This window comes from Cydia fagiglandana, chromosome 21 (genome assembly GCF_963556715.1).
Source record: "Cydia fagiglandana chromosome 21, ilCydFagi1.1, whole genome shotgun sequence".
In the NCBI taxonomy this organism is placed as follows: Eukaryota; Metazoa; Arthropoda; class Insecta; order Lepidoptera; family Tortricidae; genus Cydia; species Cydia fagiglandana.
In genome coordinates, this window is record NC_085952.1 from 6,093,639 (window position 1) to 6,113,484 (window position 19,846).

The 19,846-nt window shown below is 36.6% G+C and overlaps 2 protein-coding genes and 1 long non-coding RNA gene across 4 annotated transcripts in view; 2 read left to right on the forward strand and 1 right to left on the reverse strand.

The window, feature by feature from the left end:
- LOC134675243 (transmembrane protein 216-like) overlaps positions 1 to 19,846 on the reverse strand; it is a 489,019-nt gene that overhangs the window by 434,795 nt on the left and 34,378 nt on the right. The window lies entirely within an intron of this gene.
- Positions 475 to 14,135, forward strand: LOC134675207 (vesicular integral-membrane protein VIP36). 2 transcript variants are annotated; one of them, XR_010099704.1, is made up of 7 exons: positions 475 to 687; positions 773 to 888; positions 4,102 to 4,299; positions 6,091 to 6,253; positions 7,203 to 7,369; positions 8,241 to 12,724; positions 12,970 to 14,135. XR_010099704.1 is itself a non-coding variant. In XM_063533417.1 (6 exons), exons 1-6 carry the CDS (start codon positions 561 to 563, stop codon positions 8,451 to 8,453), a joined length of 984 nt encoding a protein of 327 aa, XP_063389487.1. In that variant the 5' UTR covers positions 475 to 560; the 3' UTR covers positions 8,454 to 14,135. The 2 variants fall into 2 exon arrangements, 1 of the variants encoding a protein (XP_063389487.1); XM_063533417.1 differs by having other exon boundaries at positions 8,241 to 14,135.
- On the forward strand, positions 14,687 to 16,029 carry LOC134675295 (uncharacterized). The gene is made up of 2 exons (XR_010099724.1): positions 14,687 to 14,946; positions 15,071 to 16,029. It is a non-coding gene; the product is annotated as an uncharacterized LOC134675295 (long non-coding RNA).

Here is a 19,846-nt window from a genome sequence, read left to right on the forward strand (position 1 = left end):
GTTTTTACTACATTCAATAGGGAATATTAGGCAAAGCTCTGCGTAGGTGGCACCTTTGTACATACAGTAAACAAACCACATTGACATATGGCCTGCCGCGAAACAAAAAAATCGAAATGTCGTTATCTATTCTCTCTATCACTCTTGCATATTATTTATCAGTAGAAAAAGGTGAAAATTCAAATTTTCTATGGGAAGTGAAATCTTCGTACCTACCAAATTTTTTTAATTTGCCGTCTTTATCTACTGACAAAGTGAGTGTGCCAGAGTATATTAATTCGGTGACGGTCAGTGGCCTATTTTATAAAGCTACAAGTTACAATTTACAAGCGGAAGTCTCTTTCTAACCCTATGTGTTAGAACGAGACTTCCGCTTGTAAATTGTAACTTGTAGCTTTATAAAATAGGCCACAGGCCACAGGTTTTGGTCGGGGTGGCCTTGGGAGATTTTTACATAGTATTCTGGCAACATCAGTATGCGGCTGCCAGTGCCATCCGTCAGTTCATGAGTTTGACATATTCTAGTGAGTTAGCTGATTTCGCTGGATTAGACTAGAAAAATGCAACAAATAAATTTCCAGCTAACACAATACGTATTAGCGGCCCTATTTATTAGTCCTATCCTAGCAGAATGGAATACCCGGGACTACGTGCGGCGGGAGCACTCCCTCACAAAACCGTACCAGGGTGAGTGACCTGTGACTCTATTGACTTTGCTCTTGTGAATATAATTAAATAAATGCGTAAATATACGTTTATTGGTTAATTTCAGGAAGTGGGATGTCGGTGCCTTACTGGGACTTCTTAGGTAGCACAATAGTGACAACGAATTACGTTCGTTTAACCCCCGATTTGCAGTCTAAGTCCGGGGCTATTTGGAACACTCAGGTAACGCTTTTGTATTATCGCGAACGTAAATATGCATACCACGATAAGCGGGAACAAGGGCGTCGTAATACATTATGTTTAGTAATAAATACGGGCATAAACATGCGATTTTGTATGGACATTATAGTATGCGTATAAGGGTGATTTTGGCTTGAAATGCCGCTGGCTTATCATTGAAATAAACACGTACAATTATACAAGTAATGATTTATGTCTTCCAAGTACTCGTATCTGTTATGCAAAATTATATTTTAGGATGGCATGGCAGCATAGATTTTTGTAACATTGTAGTTGGCAGCGTTCAAATTGTTTGGCTTGTATGAAATGTATTGGCTGAATGGCTAATTCGACAAAAATGACAACATACAAAGTAATAAAATCTACACTCAATTTTATTATTTTATACAGTCACTGTCAGATGTATCGGAGCGGCCAATAGGTTCACAAATATCTGAACAAAGTGCATGTATAGATATTTTTTAGCACCTTGGCCGCTCTGATAATACTGATGGTGACTGTACAAATCTAATAGAGCCATCAATGAGTTAGATTACAATATCAAAATAGAATATTGTAACAAAATTTCACTCTCAATAATTTTCATTTTCATAATATTTATTCTGTGGCTATCAGAAAAACACTAGGTATCATCATTGTTTATTACAAAAGTACAACCATTGAAGGTTAAAGCCGAGATAGCATCAGGTTTTGTTTTGTAAATACATATTGTAATACCAACAATCATACACTTATTTCCACAATGGCAACATAATTATCCTGCTGAGACAGACTATAGGAAATAATGTTTAATTATTCCTCCCTGTGGTAATATCCTGCAGCGAGAATGTCAATTTGAAATTTAATTCCTGTGGAGGACAAGAGTCAACAGTTTTCTTTTATTGAAGGCTGGCCAGTTAGTGAAACCTTATACTAAAATGAATTCTGTTTATAGGTGAATAGAATTCATTTTTAGTTTAAGGTGGCCAATTACTAACAGTGGCCAGGTACTGGCGAATAACCCTATAATGGATTTTGGGCAAGATTCATGCAAAGTGTTATCAGTAATAACAGTGAGAAGCATAAACACATTGTTTGCTTTATATTACACAAGTGGATCGCATATTTGTATAGTTGTTTTTGTAAATAATAAAATTAATAAACATCGCTATAGGCTGACTACTCTGAATAATAAGAATACTCTCTGACTGTCTTGTCTTGATAAGATAAGATAAGAATAGCCTTTATTGACCAAAATAGAATTATTACATATTGCATTTAAATAAATTCACATTTCATTTATCATTATATTAGTTTTAATATCTTTCCTATCAAATTTTCAATAAATATATTTTAATGTCATTGTTTTTAGTATTTTAGTCTGCCTTCTTGGCATAGGCCTCCTCCAGTTCTCTCCACGTCTCTCTATCCTGTGCCGTCCTAATCCAGTTTACTGTCTTGTCTTACGATATATAAACATGACTAGCACCTTGTACAAACGGAAACACTCATCTTATGTACTGTAAAGGGAACGGCCTAGATGGGAGCATATCACTTCTTCTTGTATATATTTTCTCAGCTAATTTACAATTAAATATCTACACTCGATGGCTGCCTCTAAACGAATGCCAATTTCGCACCGCGTTCTATTTGACAGCGGACTGATATTCTAAATTTAAATATCGTGACTAGCCAGTCACAGATTAAAAACGGCTGTAAAGGTTGTAAACCTTTACGAGTACAGTACACAGTTAACAATCAATAAATACTTTACACTCTGTACATCGGTGGACCTTATTACAAAAGGCATAAGGTCTGCCGATGTACAGTTAACAGTGTGGGCGATGGTATGTGCAGGCTGCAAATCTATTAGCTAAGCTTATATATGTATGGGGGCTAAGCTTATAGTTATCCTGCCTGTACCAATGAAAAAAGACCCGTGTCTCAGTGCAAAGCAGTATTACCTACTGTTATTTTTGCTCTATTATAACGCAAATTTACTAAGATATCTGGCTACTACGTATTTTGTTTTTAGGGATCCGTACCCAAAGGGTAAAAACGGGACCCTATTACAGACTCCACTGTCCGTCTGTCTGTCTGTTTGTCACCAGGCTGTATCTCATGAACCGTGATAGCTAGGCAGATGAAATTTTCACAGATGATGTATTCCTGTTGCCGCTATAACAACAAATATACGTACTAAAAACAGATACAGATACAAATACTGTAAAATAAATACTCCCATACAACTAACGCATTTTTTTTGCCGTTTTGTTTTATAAGTACCCCATATTGCACCTAATATACATAATAATTATGTAATGAAAACATCGGCCCTATTACCTCGTTACCTCTATAAAACCTTAAATCACCTTTACACACTAATTACTTAGCTTTTAACCTTGATCTAGCTCTAATTTTCTCCTGACTCAAGGTTTACCTTATCAACGCTAAACTAACATTTAAAGCAAAATAAACCCTAGTTACTAATGGTAAAGTTGGTTATCCCTTGACACGGTTTCATTAATCAGAGCAATCAATTAACTTTAGTTTTCAGTTAATTTTGTTAAAAGTAATGAAGGTGCTTAGGCAATGAAGTAACTTTTGTCAAAGGCATAACATTAAAGACGAAATCGTATATTTAATTAAGGTTTTATTCATTTACATTATACAATAAACAACTAAGGATTTTTATATTGCAGTAACATCATCAACACCGGGTTCGAATCCTGCTAAGGGCATTTATTTGTGTGTTCATCAGTTCATCACAAATATTTGTTCCTGAGTTATGGATGTTTTCTATGTATATAAGTAATTATATACGTGTATATTATATATATCGTCGTCTAGTACCCACAACACAAGCATTGAGCTTACTGTGAGACCAGGCCCCAATTGTCATAAACTTAGCAAGAGAAATATCTGTTTTTTTCGATATAATAAAGTTTTTTTTAATAATACAATGATGGTAGCAAACAGGAATACGGCACGCCCGATGGTAAGTGGTAATCGTAGCCCATGGATGCCTGTGACGTCAGCAACAGCGATTTTACAATTGTCGCACCTGTCACGTTGGTGAAACAGGGGCCAGGTTGATCTGTGTAAAATTGTCCTATAATATTTATTTATTTATTATTTATCATGTGTATAAATATAAATATAAACTAACAGTGACAGTGTTGGTATAATCAAAGTAATTTCAATATATTTTTCCAGCCATGCTACACTCGCAATTGGGAGCTCCAAGTGCAATTCAAAGTCCACGGACGTGGCAAAGACCTTTTCGGAGACGGCTTGGCTCTGTGGTACGTCAAGGACCGAATGATGTACGGACCCGTGTTCGGTAGCAAGGACTATTATACCGGTCTGGCTATTATACTGGACACGTATAGCAACCACAATGGAGCGCACAACGTAAGTTTAAATAACCTCCACTGGCAGGTAGGTGTTACCTACGGGCAGGCGTGGTTCACTCCGCGATTTCGTCGCGTCGCTACAAGTACATGCGGCTCACACCAATTTTGGTGTCTAGCAGTAGATGTTGCCGCGCTCCGCTACGGAACGGAGGCCTACTCGCGCCACCTTGAGATCACATCTGTTGTAATAGACGCGTTTTGTTAGAGAGTGATACTTCTGTACCTAGTACTATTATTTATTTTGTGCTACGGGTGTGTTTTTATGTTTAATTTAAATCGCTCGAAAATAAATCCCATAGGAAACGGAGAACGAAAATGACGCAACACTATTCCCACACTACGGGGTCTTACTAGTAGATCGATTCCTTAAATTTCCCCCTAGACTGGCAACTTCTCAATTTGCTTATTGTTAATCTGGTTTACATACATACATATAATCTTTCGCTTCCTTCACTTTCATAACATTCCTCATACACGCTCGCCGGTTTAAGGTACTCTTGACCTGGCCTTTCTTCAGGATTTCCCCAATCTGATCACAGAAAGTCCGCCGGAGTCTACCCCTTCCAACTCCAACTTCCACTTAATCTGGTTTATTGGAACTGAATTACGTTCACGATGCAACACTCGCATTTTTCCTAGTCACCATTTCTTTTTAACCTTTTAACCGCCGTAGACAGACATAAGACAAACAAAATCGGGCTCATCTCGCCGCGGTCTGATAATAATAAATAAGACAAAACGTCATGTAATTTCGTACCACCAGACACGAGCACGCTCGATGAAAAATTCTATGGCGGTTAAAAGGTTCACTAGACTTACATCGACCGGGATATGAACCGTGATTACCTTCGAGCAACACGGAAGGGAGGCGGCATTCGCACTATTTCCCCTCTGCCGAGGTACAAGATTAGCGCGTCAAAATAATCTAGCGCGGGTAATAAAACTAGTTGCACTTGGATTTTTCACTAGACCGAGTCCAGACGCACGCGTGAACACTGCTGCACAAAAATGCCTGTTTGCTCGGTTTTTTGTTATAAAAAGAGGTCGGGGACATCAAATTTACAAAAAGAAAGTGTTACATTTTACATTTTTTTACATATCATACGTTAAATTACATTTAAATACAATTATTATATTTTAGTCTCAAGTAATTGTTGGATTTATCGATTTTGCTCGCTCAGTACAAATTGCGGATCGGTCGAGCGACAAATCCGACTTCTCATCTCTCAGAATACAATGACATACTTCAACGAAAATGTGTTAGTGTGCGTGTTGTGACACTAGTCACTCGTCCGTACATAAAAAGAGATCGAGGTTTGCAAGATTTGTCTTTGACGTGTGTCATTTTCTATGTATTTGTGTCGTCATTACAGATTGGATTTTGTACGTAAGTGTGTGAGAAATGCGACTGTGTGCACCTTTCCCCCCGCGAAAAATGGCAGAAAGATTTGTACGGCGAGATATCGCTTGGACCCCTCCCTTCCGACGTGTCGGAAGCCGGTGTTGCTCGAAGGTGATTACCTTTTTTATTGTTTTCGAGCTCCCGATATTACCACGTTCAAGCCTTGACAACTTTGACAGCCACCCGCTTAGTTACTCGTAAACAAGATGCATGTAACTGCTTCGAAATATCGTGAGTTCGAAAACAATACAAAAGGTAATCACGGTTCATATCTCGGTCAATATAAGTCTAGTGAAACTAACCGTGAATCATTCAAAACGGTTAAAAGGTTAATTAGAACTGTGGGAAGAGTTTAAAGGTTAATTAGACTTAAAATGTGTTTTTTAGCACCAACACCCCTACATCTCGGCGACGGTGAACAACGGCAGTTTGCACTACGACCACGATAGAGACGGAACGCATACGCAACTAGCCGGCTGCGAGGCGAAATTCCGGAACTATAACCACGACACGCATCTCAGCATTGTTTACAAGGATGACACACTTATCGGTATGTTTTTTATTTGGCTAGATCGCTATACAACAAGATTTTTGATTTACAAAAAGATTTAAACAAACTTTTATCGCCGATTGTATGTTAATTTTTAGGGCTCCATACCCAAAGGGTAAAAACGGGACCCTACTACTAAGACTCCACTGTATGTCTGTCACCAGGCTGTATCTCATTAACCGTGGCTGTATCTGATGCCGCTATAACAACAAATACTAAAAAGTACGGAATCCTTGATGGGCGGGTCCGGCTCGCACTTGTCTGGTTTTATTTTTACAACAGTAATTACTGTTCGTCAAGATGATTCGAACGAATCAAAGTCAATGATGTAGTGTTGTTTTATCACTTTGGTAAAAATGCTCTACAGGTCGTATTTTTCATCCGACGCTCTTGACTTTGCACATACGTGATTTTTATTCAAAATGGTGTAATTAGTGGAGCTACAGGGATTAACGAGGTCATAAAGCCACTAGTATAGTCTATAACTAGCGACCCGCCCTGGCTTCGCACGGGTTAACAAATTGTACACCTAAACCTTCAAGAACCACTCTATTGATAGGTGGAACCCACATTAAAATCCGTTCAGTAGTGATTTTATCGCGAAAAAACATACAAACACACAAACAGAAAGACGCGGCGGTGGACTTTGTTTTTTAAGGTGTAGTGATATAATCTATTTACCACTTTACAAAAACCGAACTACAACTAGTTAGCCAACTAGTTGTAGTTCTAACTACTAACACCCAAAGTACAGGCTCACTCAACAGGTAGCTAGTACATCCGTCCCACACCAATTTTGGTGGCTAGCCATAAGCCGCGCGTGGCGCTGTCGCCACCTAGCGGTCATATCTATCCTAATCGTAACAGACGCGTTTTGTTAGAGAGTGAATCTTCTGTACCTAGTACTATTATTTATTCTGTGCTACAATATCAAAACTTTTTATTCCAGTATCAACCGACTTGGAAGGCAAGAACGCTTGGAAGGAATGCCTCAGGGTGGAAAACGTGCTTCTACCCACCGGGTACTACTTCGGTGCTTCGGCGACGACGGGGGATCTGAGCGATAACCACGACATCATCGCTATCAAGATGTACGAGTTGGATCTGTTGGATTCTGTGAGTACCCACAAATATCGACACTTTTTTTTTATATATATTATAGGACATGATTACACAAATTGACTAACCCCACGCTAAGCTCAAGAAGGCTTGTGTTGTGGGTACCCAGACAACGATATATATAATATATAAATATAAATACTTAAATACATAGAAAACAACCATGACTCAGGAACAAATATCTGTATCATCATACAAATAAATGCCCTTACCAGGATTCGAACCCGGGACCATCGGCTTCATAGGCAGGGTAACTTTTATGTTTACAATATTTACAACTATACATATAATACTGAGCAAACCGGTAAAGTATAAACTGTGGCAGCGCCATTTAAGAGATAGTCTGGCTAATGAAAGTTGAACCTGAAAAAGCGCGTCAATTTAAAAAATCTAAGAGCCGCCTGCTATTTCTTGAAATTGCCGCGATTTTTTTAGGTTCAACTTTCACTAGCCAGACTCTAGCATTGGGTCGTATACTTTGCCTACTTGAATATACATTTGACGCTTGACAATTCAGGTGACCGCAAAACAGATGGCGCAGTATAGCGTCATCTGTTTAGTATGTCAAACTAAGGGCCACTTTTTTTTCTTAGACTTTACCTCTGTATTACAATCAATTCTCTATGGCCTTACATAGCGACCGTGACAGGACTATTATTTGGCCGACGTCATGCATTACCCGTATGACGCGTAAAACGACTCAAAAAACTGAATTAAGGGAGGAACAATTGACGATTTTGGACCCCCCCCCCCCTAAAATCCCCGTTTCCTCCTACGTCGTGCTACTGCCATCCGATGTCCAGACTGCCCCCTGATTTAAAATGACGTAATTTATGAATAGCCCCTAACACCATTTTTTAATTCATAGCAAAACAAAGACGAGGACCGCTCGCACATAATCCCATCAGCGCGGACCTTCGAGGCGCCCCGCGAACACATAGACGACCCGAAGCCCGCCATGTCCGGCGTCAAGACCTTCCTCTGGATGATGTGCATAGCCATCATTGTCATCGTGTGCGTTGTTCTTGGTATCATGTGGTACCAGAAGCGGCAGGAACATTCTAGAAAACGGCTGTATTAATGTGACCGTATCACCGTGAAATCCGTACATCCCGTCAGCCTAAACCTTCGAGGCGCCCCACAACCCGCCATGTCCGGCGTCAAGACCTGTGGATGATGTGCATAGCCATCATTGTCATCGTGTGCGTTGTTTTTGGTATCATGTGGTACCAGAAGCGACAGGAACATTCTAGAAAACGGCTGTATTAATATTGTATATCCCATCAGCCCAAACCTTCGAGGCGCCCCACAACCCGCCATGTCCGGCGTCAAAACCTGTGGATGACGTGCATAGCCTTCATTGTCATCGTTTGCGTTGTCCTTGGTATCATGTGTTACCACAGAATAAAATAAATAATAGTATTAATAAATTACATCAGATATGACCGCTAGGTGGCGCAAGCGCGAGCAGGCGTCCGTTCCGCAACGGTACGCGGCAACTACTACTGCTAGACACCAAAATTGGTGTGGGCCGCATGTACTTGTAGCGACGCGACGAAATCGCGGAGTGAGCTACGCCTGGTACCAGAAGCGACAGGAGCACTCGAGAAAACGGCTGTATTGTCCTGTTATAAGATCATAAACCTTATTGTGAAGACTTAAGGTCTAGTTAAGAATGTTAGAACAGCAGTAGTGAATCCTAGAGTGAAACGGCAAGCTCGATGTAGATGGCGCTGCAGTGATGTTTTAACTGACAGGTGAGATATTTCAACATCCTTTTTCGAATGAAAATACATACAAGCCTTTTTTTTGTTTACTGATTTAGAAACTTGAAATATGTGCTTGATTATATTTTTTTATTGCTGCATTAAATTTCACGAATATAACATTTATTTAAATCTATAGACAACAGATAACGGGAAATATATGTCAGTTGGAATCACTTCTCTAAAGCGCCCTCTGTATTTTCTGTTTTTAACCCCATTGAGAAATTAGGGTACATCGCCAATTATTAGCCAGTTTTCAATTACTGGCCACCTATACTAAAATGAATTCTGTGTATAGGTGAATAGAACTCATTTTTGTAAGAGGCGGCCAGTTATTGAACGAGTGGGTTGTGGATAAATTTCAGTTACTGGCCATTTTCCTTATACTGAAAATGAGTTTTATTTATCTGTAAATAGAATTCATTTTTGGAATAGGTGGCCAGTAATTGAAAACTGACTAATAATTGGATTTTCGTACCTTATATACTAAAATGAACTTTGTTCACCTATAAATAGAAATCAAATTAAGTGGCCAGTAATTGGGGGGTGGCTAGTAATTGGCGATGTACCCTACTTTGGCAATATTTTTTTTATTCTTTGACTTGTTTAAAATGTAAATTGCTTGCAAAAGTTATTTCTCGGCGTATTTATATGTACAATGTCCTGTTTGTAGTAAACTAGTGATGGGCATAATATTTTGTAAAGATCAATTTAGAAAACAATAATTGTATCATTGAATGTGTTAAAATCCATACGAGTTTTTGGTTTAATTTAACGTAGCTCATTTGTTTCATAATAATCGCCAACGAAGAACTAATTGCGAAGTTATATTTTCCTAATTGATTTTTATGAAGTATAGTTTGAGATGAGGGAGTGAATCTTATAAAGATAAAATTTTTGTGTAATTTTTATTTTAGTTACTGTACAACAGACACAAGATTAATTATTTAGCACTTCCCTAGAATTATCTACTTTACGTTACTTCGTAACCTGTGTGAAATAGGGTCGAAAGTATTAATTTATGACCCACTTCGTACCTTGTCACAGTGACAATCAATATGAAAGTCGCTAGGGACCTCATACTATGGTCACTGTGACAAGGTACAAAATGGGTCATAAATTTAAACTTTCGACTGTACAAGGATGAATTAAAAGTTCAAATATGAATTTAAGTTGAATATTAACTTTACGCATTATTGACAATAGGCGTAGCGTTTAACCCTTCGACTGCCGAGAGACGACATATGGCGCGCGCGACTACAGCTTAATATCAACCTTCGTGCATTTCGACAAGCTATGCGAAGACGCGGCGCGCACGGAGGCACAGAGTAAGTAATAGTATTATCATACAGAACGGCCACGCCCCGCCCCGCCCCGACTCGCATTACCTCGCCCCGCGACATGAATCTGGCGGACTTCTGACGTCCTCTCAGTAAAGCGACTTACCCACACACCACACATACACAATGACGCGTGTACAGATGTGCCGCGCACACATATAAACGCAAATGATTTTTGATGTATGGCGTGTCCGCCCTGTGACGAAGGGCATAGCGTTATTGGCGTAAGGGTTAAAGAGGTATTGTACATCACTATTGTAGTACGTGCACTTTTCAAAACATCTTCGTGGTATGTGTCCTTTAAAATCAATGTATTGAGAGAATGGTAAGTCTTTTAAGACCGCCCATTTTATATAACATACAAGAATAAACTTTATTCAAATGTATTAAGGTTGTCGGCTACGCCCGTCTGGCGATCAAAGGGTGAAATTGTAATGTAATTACATACTTTTGCTGTAGAATCTGTAGAACGCTTTTTGTTGCTAATAATTTGTAATTAAAGTAAACGTACTGGTGCTCGACGCGGTCCCAGTACATGTCATCTTGAAACTTAAGTAATTGTCAATAGAGGTGACGGCAAGGCGTCATCTATTGGTCATTAGCATGTCGAGCACTAGTACGTTAACCTTATGAGCTTCTTAACCAATGAATTAGCCTTGGTTACTTGGCTCTAAAAATTGGCTGATGCTAATTAAAACAATTATTATAAATGATCTGGAAAACATTCCTTTTGTATCTTGATTTTATTTTCTTCGGAACTACAAACAAACCGTGTTCGGGCTTTGACAAATATATAAGATACATAAAAACAAATATATAGTGCCTTTGCAAAAATTTTATATAATACATAACGGATTATAATAATTTACAATGCTGTACAGTTTACATTTAATGAGTATTATTGGTCAAAATTATACAAAAACGAGTTTGCGTAATAACGAGTACATTACTTTTAATATGGCACAGGGATGAATTATTTTCTCATAAGAGTCATAAGCAATAATTACATATCTCATTATAAACCTTTTGCCGCCTCTGTCACATTATATAATATATATGTTACCTATAGAGTCGGGCCAATATAACTCTGCATGGCATTTGCAACGAAAAAGTGTGGCAATGTCATCATTAATGTCAAATTTCTATGAAAATATGACGTTTATTATGACATTCCCTTTCTCTTCAAATCGGTGCCAAGTTAGCTAGAATCTACCCACATTAAATTTATCATAATAGCAAACAGAATAGTGTATACACGGTGTAACATGAGGAAACCGAATAATTTTAACCACGCATTTCTGAGGTCAAAAGAAGGCAAAAATTTAATATGACTTTAGGTCAATTTCGCAAAAAAAAAATTTTTTGTTATGTTTTTTTCAATTTTTTTAATGTATTTGTACAGTCGACGTCAAAGAGAAATTTACAGCCAAAGTAACAAAAAAATGTTTACACGACCTAAATGCTGTGACAATAAAGTCGTGTAAATAATTTTTTGTAACGTTAGTCGTAAAGATCTCTTTGACGTCGACTGTACATAAAAAATAAATGTTATTGGTAAACTTGTTACTTAAAATTGATTTTTACTATTTTTTTTTGTAAAACCTTTTTTTGCAAAGTGTTACTTGTCACTTTTTGACATCTATCAATAAGGATATTTAGACTACGTCCCATAGCAGCAACATTACCATCAAAAAGGCCTTTTACACTATGTAACAACAAAAACTTGTTTATTTTTAAATTATTATTATCTCTGAAACTAGGCGAATTTCAAAAAAGTTTATAGGACATTTTTGTCTCTAAATATGATCAGGAATACGCTGTTAAAATTATTCGGTTTCCTCGTGTTACACCGTGTAGAGAGTTATTACTGTCATGGAAAATTATGTAGTCACAGTACATTTACTGCCATCTGTCGACAGAAGATTAAAACTGTTAGAACTCCATTTGACTTTGATCCTAATTCACAAATATGTGTTAATTAGTTATATATTGAAATTAACGCCATCAAAGTTTATGGCGCTATCGCTCGCAAAAGATTGCACCATACCTTTTGCCTACGTCGAGTAGATGGCGTTAATTTCAAATTTTAACTAATTAACACGTATCAGTGTAAGGATAAGGTTCAAAGTCAAATGGCGTTCTAACAGTTTTAATCTTCTGTAGACAGATGGCAGTAAATTTACTGTGGCTACATAATTAACTTTGACAATCCGACTCTATTTCAAATCCTCTTTGATAATAGCTATGTTTTTTTTTTAGCATTAGAAATTAGGTAAACAATCTTGATGTGTCTTTTAATTGAAAAACACGTTTTAAAAATAAGTTACATCAAATATGTAACAATTATGAATCTAATACGATCATTTATATTCTTCTGCTTTCATAAGTATTAGTTATTGATTTTTAAAAAGCATTTTTCAATTAAAAGGCAAATCAAGATCGCTTACCTTCTTTCAAGTTCTTTCTAATGTTAAAAATTAACGAACTATAGTGGCGGTAAATGGGTTAATATTATTATTTAGTTAGTACTTAGTATAACGCAGCTTTGCTCTCCTATGTCAAATTTGGTTAGAATTGTATATTATTTTAGTTCTTATTGATTATCCTATATCACATTGTTATTGTTTTTATACATAAATAAATGTAACCTGAGTAATAATGTAAGCATACAAGTTCGCTTGTATAATATGTAATATTACAATACCTACATTATCTTTTAAAATTTGGGTTGTAAATTATAAGAATTCAATTGTTAATCCTACTTTAAAGAAACTGGGACGAGTTTTGGCGAATTATTATTGGTAAAAAGCACTCTATTATTTTCATGTTAATTCTATGTTTTCATAATTATTACTCAGGCTATTTTCTAAGTTAAGTAATAACTACCAGTACATGTAACATAATAATAAAAAACTTCATTTTCTCCAATATGCTCGGAAATGTTCACCTTACTGTAGCAAAAATAGTACGGGAAGTTCTTCGTTAATGTCAAACTCTAACTAAAAAACATCAAACTATCGCTGTCCTGTTCTAGCGGACGGGAAGTAAAAAAACACTACAGTAATAACTTATTACTGTAGTGTTTTTTACTTTTTAATAATAAAAAACGCAAACAGCCAATTATTATTGCCGTGAGCCGCTTCTACACGACCCGATCAGCTATCATTTCACGTGTATGATCGTGCGAATACTGCTTAATAAAATCAAAGATTTTTTTTTTTTTAATCTCATCCGTGTTCATAAAGCTTACATAGTTTGTCAAAGGACTTTCTCATTTCAAACATAGACAAAGAGAATCATACTATCTTTGTCTTACACTAGTACTAGCACCCAAAAGAAAAGGATGGGTGTAGTTTTCCTGGTTCTTACTGACTGAAAAGTTGGTTTGACAAACTATATTGCGCAATTATATTGAATGAACGAATATTGAATGGTACTGAATGGCAGAATAAGTTTGTGCCTTTAACTTTTAAAAATTAACTAAAGAGGGAAATTGTTTTTGACATTTTGGATGTGAAGGTTTGATTTGAGTGATGCTTGATGCTTAAATAATAATTATTTTAGCTTATTTCCTCGCATGTTTGGAGAAAAGCACTATATATGCCTCGGCAGGAACAGCAATTCGTGGATTCGTCTTCTTTGTCGGACTCCGCTTCGCGTCGTCCGAAAATCGAAACTCATCCACGAATTGCCCTTTCCCGGCCTCTGCAATAATGTACTATTACGTATGTATTATACAAAATTTACCCTAGTATCTAAAAAAACATCTTCCTCTGTTGCTATATATAACTTTAGTCATTAGAGTATGGTAAAGGACGAATCACGCTAGAACGGACCGGGTCCGGGCTTAAGTGTCCGACACTTCAGTTTTCTATAGAAAGCATTACGCGATCACCCGTTATAGAAAACGAAGTGTCGGAAGCCTCGGCTGGACCCGGGCCCGGGCCATTCTAGCGTGACTCATCCTTAAAGCTCCTGTACACAATGGGCCAGCGCCGGCCACTCCAAGGGACGCAGCCATGCGATAGAATGAGATAGCAATATCACTTACTCCCTCTAATGGCTCCTCTACACGATGGGCCAACGCCGGCCACTCCAAGGGACGCAGCCATGCGGTAGAATGAGATAGCATTATCACTTGCTCGCTCTAACGCATAAATGCGTCCCTTGGATTGGCCGGCGTTGGCCCATCGTGTAAAGGAGCCATAACGCATAAATGCGTCCCCCAAACTGGCCCACGCTGGCCCATTGTGTACAGGGGCCTTTAAAGAGTAATATATTAAAAAACATCACTGCCGTTGCAAAATTGACACAATGCTATGTTTAACAAGAATAACACTTTATTATTGTTTGTAAATTACCGTTTTATGCTACTAAAATGTGTCCGCGGCTGGCAAAAGGGATCACTTTTTCGCTTACCATAAGGACGAGATTTGCTTGTATCTTTATACGAATAACCTGTCAAAGCGTCTTTATCCTCTAGCCGCCCAGAGGCCTATAAAAAGGTCTCCCGTTCCATTCGAATTTGAATATTTATTTTGACAAATCAAAATTGCGTTTGTATTGGCAAGTTTTGATGTCTGGGCGGCTAGAGTTATGGCAAGCGATAAAAAGGGACGTTTTTCCGGCCGTGGACACAAATATTCATACAAAACAAAGATACAACAATTATTTAGTTTTCGACTATTTATGTTATTGTCTCTCTCATTTCAACGAAGATTGCTTTCTGTAGTGGAAGATAGCAGATAGAGGCGTAAACTAAAACAATAACTAGTGACAGTTTACAATATCTACGGAACTTGGAAACCAAATTACCACGCTCTTCTAATAAATATTGAATAAGTATGTAATCATAAAAAAAATGAACACGAAATACGCCTATATTTTTGCACCTAGTAGACAAAAATATTACATAAATGTATAATTCTATCTCGAAAATAAGATCTTAATGCGAAAATGGGTGTATTCCCATTTGTCCCCGCCGGGCACAGATGGGAATAGTAGGCGCTCATTCCCATTTGTTCCCTCCTCGTGTATGGTGGCGGTCACGTGGGACGGGGAGAAATGGGAATAAACCCAAAAACGGCTACCCTACCATTTTCGCTGGCAACGACTTAACCTAAGGCCCATAGTATAAGAAAAGTTGGCAGTTGAATTTGAATCAAAGGAGTACTAAATAAGGTTTAATTTGGTTTCTTTTATAATAAAATAACAAAATAAATTCGACGTTACAATTCAATATGATTTAGGTATCAGATAGATATATCGGAGCGGCCAAGATTCTCGGGTCATTGTCAAGGCGCTAGAGTGCGTGTTCATATATTTTTGAGCATCTCGGCCGCTCTGATATATCTGATGGAGGTTGGACCGTCGTCGGCTTTAGGAGGATAAAGTATATTACACAGATATTATGTATTATACATATAGGCAATTAGGAATGGGCGACTTCGGTGGTGATTGTTTGATTCGCAAATCACATTATTTTGTTTAGTATGTGCGAGTGTTTTTATGTATTAGTGTTTCCAATAAATCATTTATAAGTTTTTTCTAATACTGTGTTTTATTCCTAAAATGTACCACTGTAGGTCTTCCTTTAGGACGCTGTTATGCGGTAGATAAAGACATATAATTATTCATATTTTCTTATTTACCTCGCTCGTCGTTATCTTTCTCGTGTTGTCCCGGCATTTCGCCTCGGTTATGGCAAGGGGGTTAATTTAAATCGCTGGCTCTGTCTCACACCTAGTCTAGCTTTGCTCCATGCATAGATTAATATAGCTGGTCAAGCAAATCTTGTCAGTAGAAAAAGGCGCGAAATTCTAATTTTTTATAAGATGATATCCCTTTGCGCCTACATTTTTCAAATTTGCCGCCTTTTTCTAGATCTGCTTGACCATATTTCGTGTGTTAAAGGCCATAGTCGGTTTTCCATAGTAAGTTGGCCCTTAAACCAATTTGATTCGGGTTTTTTTTTTGTGAGTACCTCTTATGTTGAAGGATATTTTTGCTGAGTATCAACATCCTATTATTGACAGTTTATGACTTATGATTTTTTATTTTTTTTTGTTTAATGTATTGTTTTTCGGGATGTATTCAAGCGATTTGCTTAAATTTTTTAAATAGTGTTCTTTATTTAGGTATGCATCGATACTCAAAAAACGAATACCAGTTGTCATATAAAAAAAAGAAAAATGAAAGAAAAAAGAATTAAACATTTTTTTAATGTCGTTGTGAAGTAGCGACACCTCTAATTTTTTTCTAGTTGTAGGCCAGACATTGGCCTACTACTTGCCTAAATATCAAAATTTTCCAAACGGTACTTCCTGTTAAAAATTAGCAATGTGTGTGATCAAGTTCTGTACTCAATCGGTGTTTTTCAATGTAGTATATACAAACTCTTCGATTATGTTTGCGCTTTCTATCAGGTTGATCGTATTTAAGAGTAAAATGCCAATGACAACTTAATGTTTGTAAACTACATTACTAACATACACCACACATATTGCTAATTTTTGACAGGAAGTACCGTTTGGAAAATTTTGATATTTAGGCAAACAACTAGAAAAAAAATTAGAGGTGTCGCTACTTCACAACGACATTTAAAAAAATGTTTAATTTTTTTATCCATCATTTTCCCTTTTTTTTATATGACAATTACTGGTATTCGTTTTTTGAGTATCGATGCATACCTACCTAAATAAAGAACACTATTTAAAAAAATTAAGGAAATCGCTTGAATACATCCCGAAAGACAATACATTAAAGAAACACTGTTGCGTTTCGTTATTAGCATAAAATTTATCAAATATACTCTGTCAAGCCATTTCCGTCAGTAGAAAAGAGCAGCAAATTAAAAAAATGTAGGTGCGAAGAGTTATCGTCCCATCGAAAATTTAAATTTCGCGCCTCTTTCTATTGACAAACTTGTTTGACCGTCTATAATTTATGAATATACAGTGAAACCTGGATAAGTGGGATCTCAAGGGGCCAGCAAATTTGTCTCACTTAAAGAGGTTTTCCACTTACCCAGGCTCCCAGTTAGCCAGGTACAAATAAATTTGTGTCTCATTTACAGAGGGTTCCATTAATAGAGTATATTTCAGTTATAGAGGTGGTTAATAAGGTATTTAGTAATTATCTTTAAAAATAAATAAGGTAAATAAGTAATCCTTGTCCCTAAATATTTTTTAAGTCTGTTTAAATATTTCTTTGAATTTATTTTGAATGATACTCCAAAGGATAGATATTTCAAAATTAAATTAAATTTGATACGGATTTCATTGCGTATTAGAAATTTAATAAATAAAAAAATACTTTTTCGTGTTACTTATCAAAATCTCAGCTTTCGTTTCGATAGTTTTAACTACTTACATAAATTAACTGAATCAAACTTGAAGTTGTTTAGACACAATTAGACAAATGCGAAATTTGTGGATAGACTAAGAGTTAGTAAGAATACGGAAATTGTTCAATGAAGTCCAAGTTAGAGAGGTCATAGATTGACGTTATCTCAGATACAGAAGTCGATTCCCTATAAAATTCTAACAAACAATTAGGAAAATGTAATCTTATAAATATAGTCTCAGTAAAAGAGGTAAAATACACTCTCTGTCTCAATTATAGAGGTAAATGTGACTATAAAATCACAACAACGAATCCCAGTTATAGAGGTTCGTTTTATCTCACTAGGCCCAGTTTTATAAAGTTACAAGTTACAGGTTACAAGAGTACAGGCTACAGGCACCTGTAATGCACTGTGAACGGCTACAGGTGTTTTATAAATACACATAAATAATTACAGTTGTAAAGAACCACGGTCAATCTCGATTACATGTGAAATCTACAGGTGTGAAGGACATCACTATTTAAAAAAAAAACGTGTGACATAGATACTGGTTCTCTACTAAATTATGTGTTTTTGTTTGCTGTAAAATATTAATTACTGGAAAAATGGCCAGAAATTAAGGAAAAATCGAGTGGTTGAGAGCGGCGTTCCATGCCAAGGATATATTTTTTGGGCCGTTTTCAGATTCAGATTAAGTTAGATTTAATGAAATATTTACGTATACCTAATAACATGTAAATAAGTAGGTACTCTTTCACATTCTTACATTAAAATGTATCGTTTCGGTAGCGGCTCAAAGATAAATACGGTGTGTATCGAAAATTATGAATAGTACACTTTACCATAATGTAAATGCACTATACTTATATAAAGAGACGAATGCTAATAAATCAACGACAAATATCGGCAATAATCCCTTTCCATTTCCTAGTAGATAAAATAAAACGAATCGTCAATAAAATCAATATCAAACATATTGTCACTTTATTTCCTATTTACTATATATTTCAGATACATTAACAAAAACTGATAAGGTCAGTGCATGGAAAAGTATGCATGCCCTGGCACAATCGTTGGCGTTGGTGCTTAACAATAAAGAGTAAAGTTTAAAATCTCTCAGAAAACGAGTCTACAAGTAACTGCTGTTGTGCTGTTACAGGACCAAAGAATATAATACTCACTAGGAGAAGAACGGTAACTCCATACAAAAAAATGTCCCCAAACGTTTATACGTTTATACTAGTAGCGCCGCGTTGTGTACCAAGAACTAAAGTTGACAAGCGGTTTAGCCTGGCGGGTATTGGTAGGTAGTAATTCTGTTGATAAACATATTTGTTATCTTCATATCACGAAATATATGATAGATGCAAATATTACCCCTTGTTTGTGGTATTATCAATTGATTTAAATAAAAGGCATATTTATGTTTATAACATTGTATAATTTTATTCATTAAAAATATGTTTTACATATAGAAATATACACTGAAAATTAAACCCTGACAACTTAATAAAAAAATTGACATTAATAAAGCGCATTCACAAAGTTTCCAGTGTAACACAAATAACATTAGGCATGCCTACCTATTACACTTTAAACACAGATACACTACACTTTACACACGGCATTTTACACAGATTTCTAACTTGTATTCATACATTTCTTCGCGGTTAATTAATACGCTTTCCAGATGCATTATGACTCGGTTCCTTCTGAACCCACTAAAACTGAATTTCACTCTGGCTGCTTCAACAGCTGTTGCTCCGCATTTAGCACATTTTCTATGTGCATTGCTGTAATCCATGTAGGTTGTAGGTACAGACTTACAGTCTTAAGTGGTAGTACCGCTACGTTGTATTTATTATTTAAAGATTTAATAAATAAAATTTTCGTTATGAACTTTAACCACAGCAGTTGGACAGAGTCATTGACAAATATATTTTTTATTATGGTGGGTAGACGTACCTACCCTCCATATATTTTATGGACATTGATAAAGACAGTTGGAAGCAAATATTCAATT

What these genes read in the sequence shown, in the direction of transcription:
- LOC134675207 (XM_063533417.1), top strand. Translation starts at nt 561, where the DNA reads ATGCAACAAATAAATTTCCAGCTAACACAATACGTATTAGCGGCCCTA. An exon ending in CCTCACAAAACCGTACCAGG is followed by an intron (nt 688 to 772) that starts GTGAGTGACCTG and finishes GGTTAATTTCAG; the next exon opens with GAAGTGGGATGTCGGTGCCT. An exon ending in ACCACAATGGAGCGCACAAC is followed by an intron (nt 4,300 to 6,090) that starts GTAAGTTTAAAT and finishes TGTGTTTTTTAG; the next exon opens with CACCAACACCCCTACATCTC.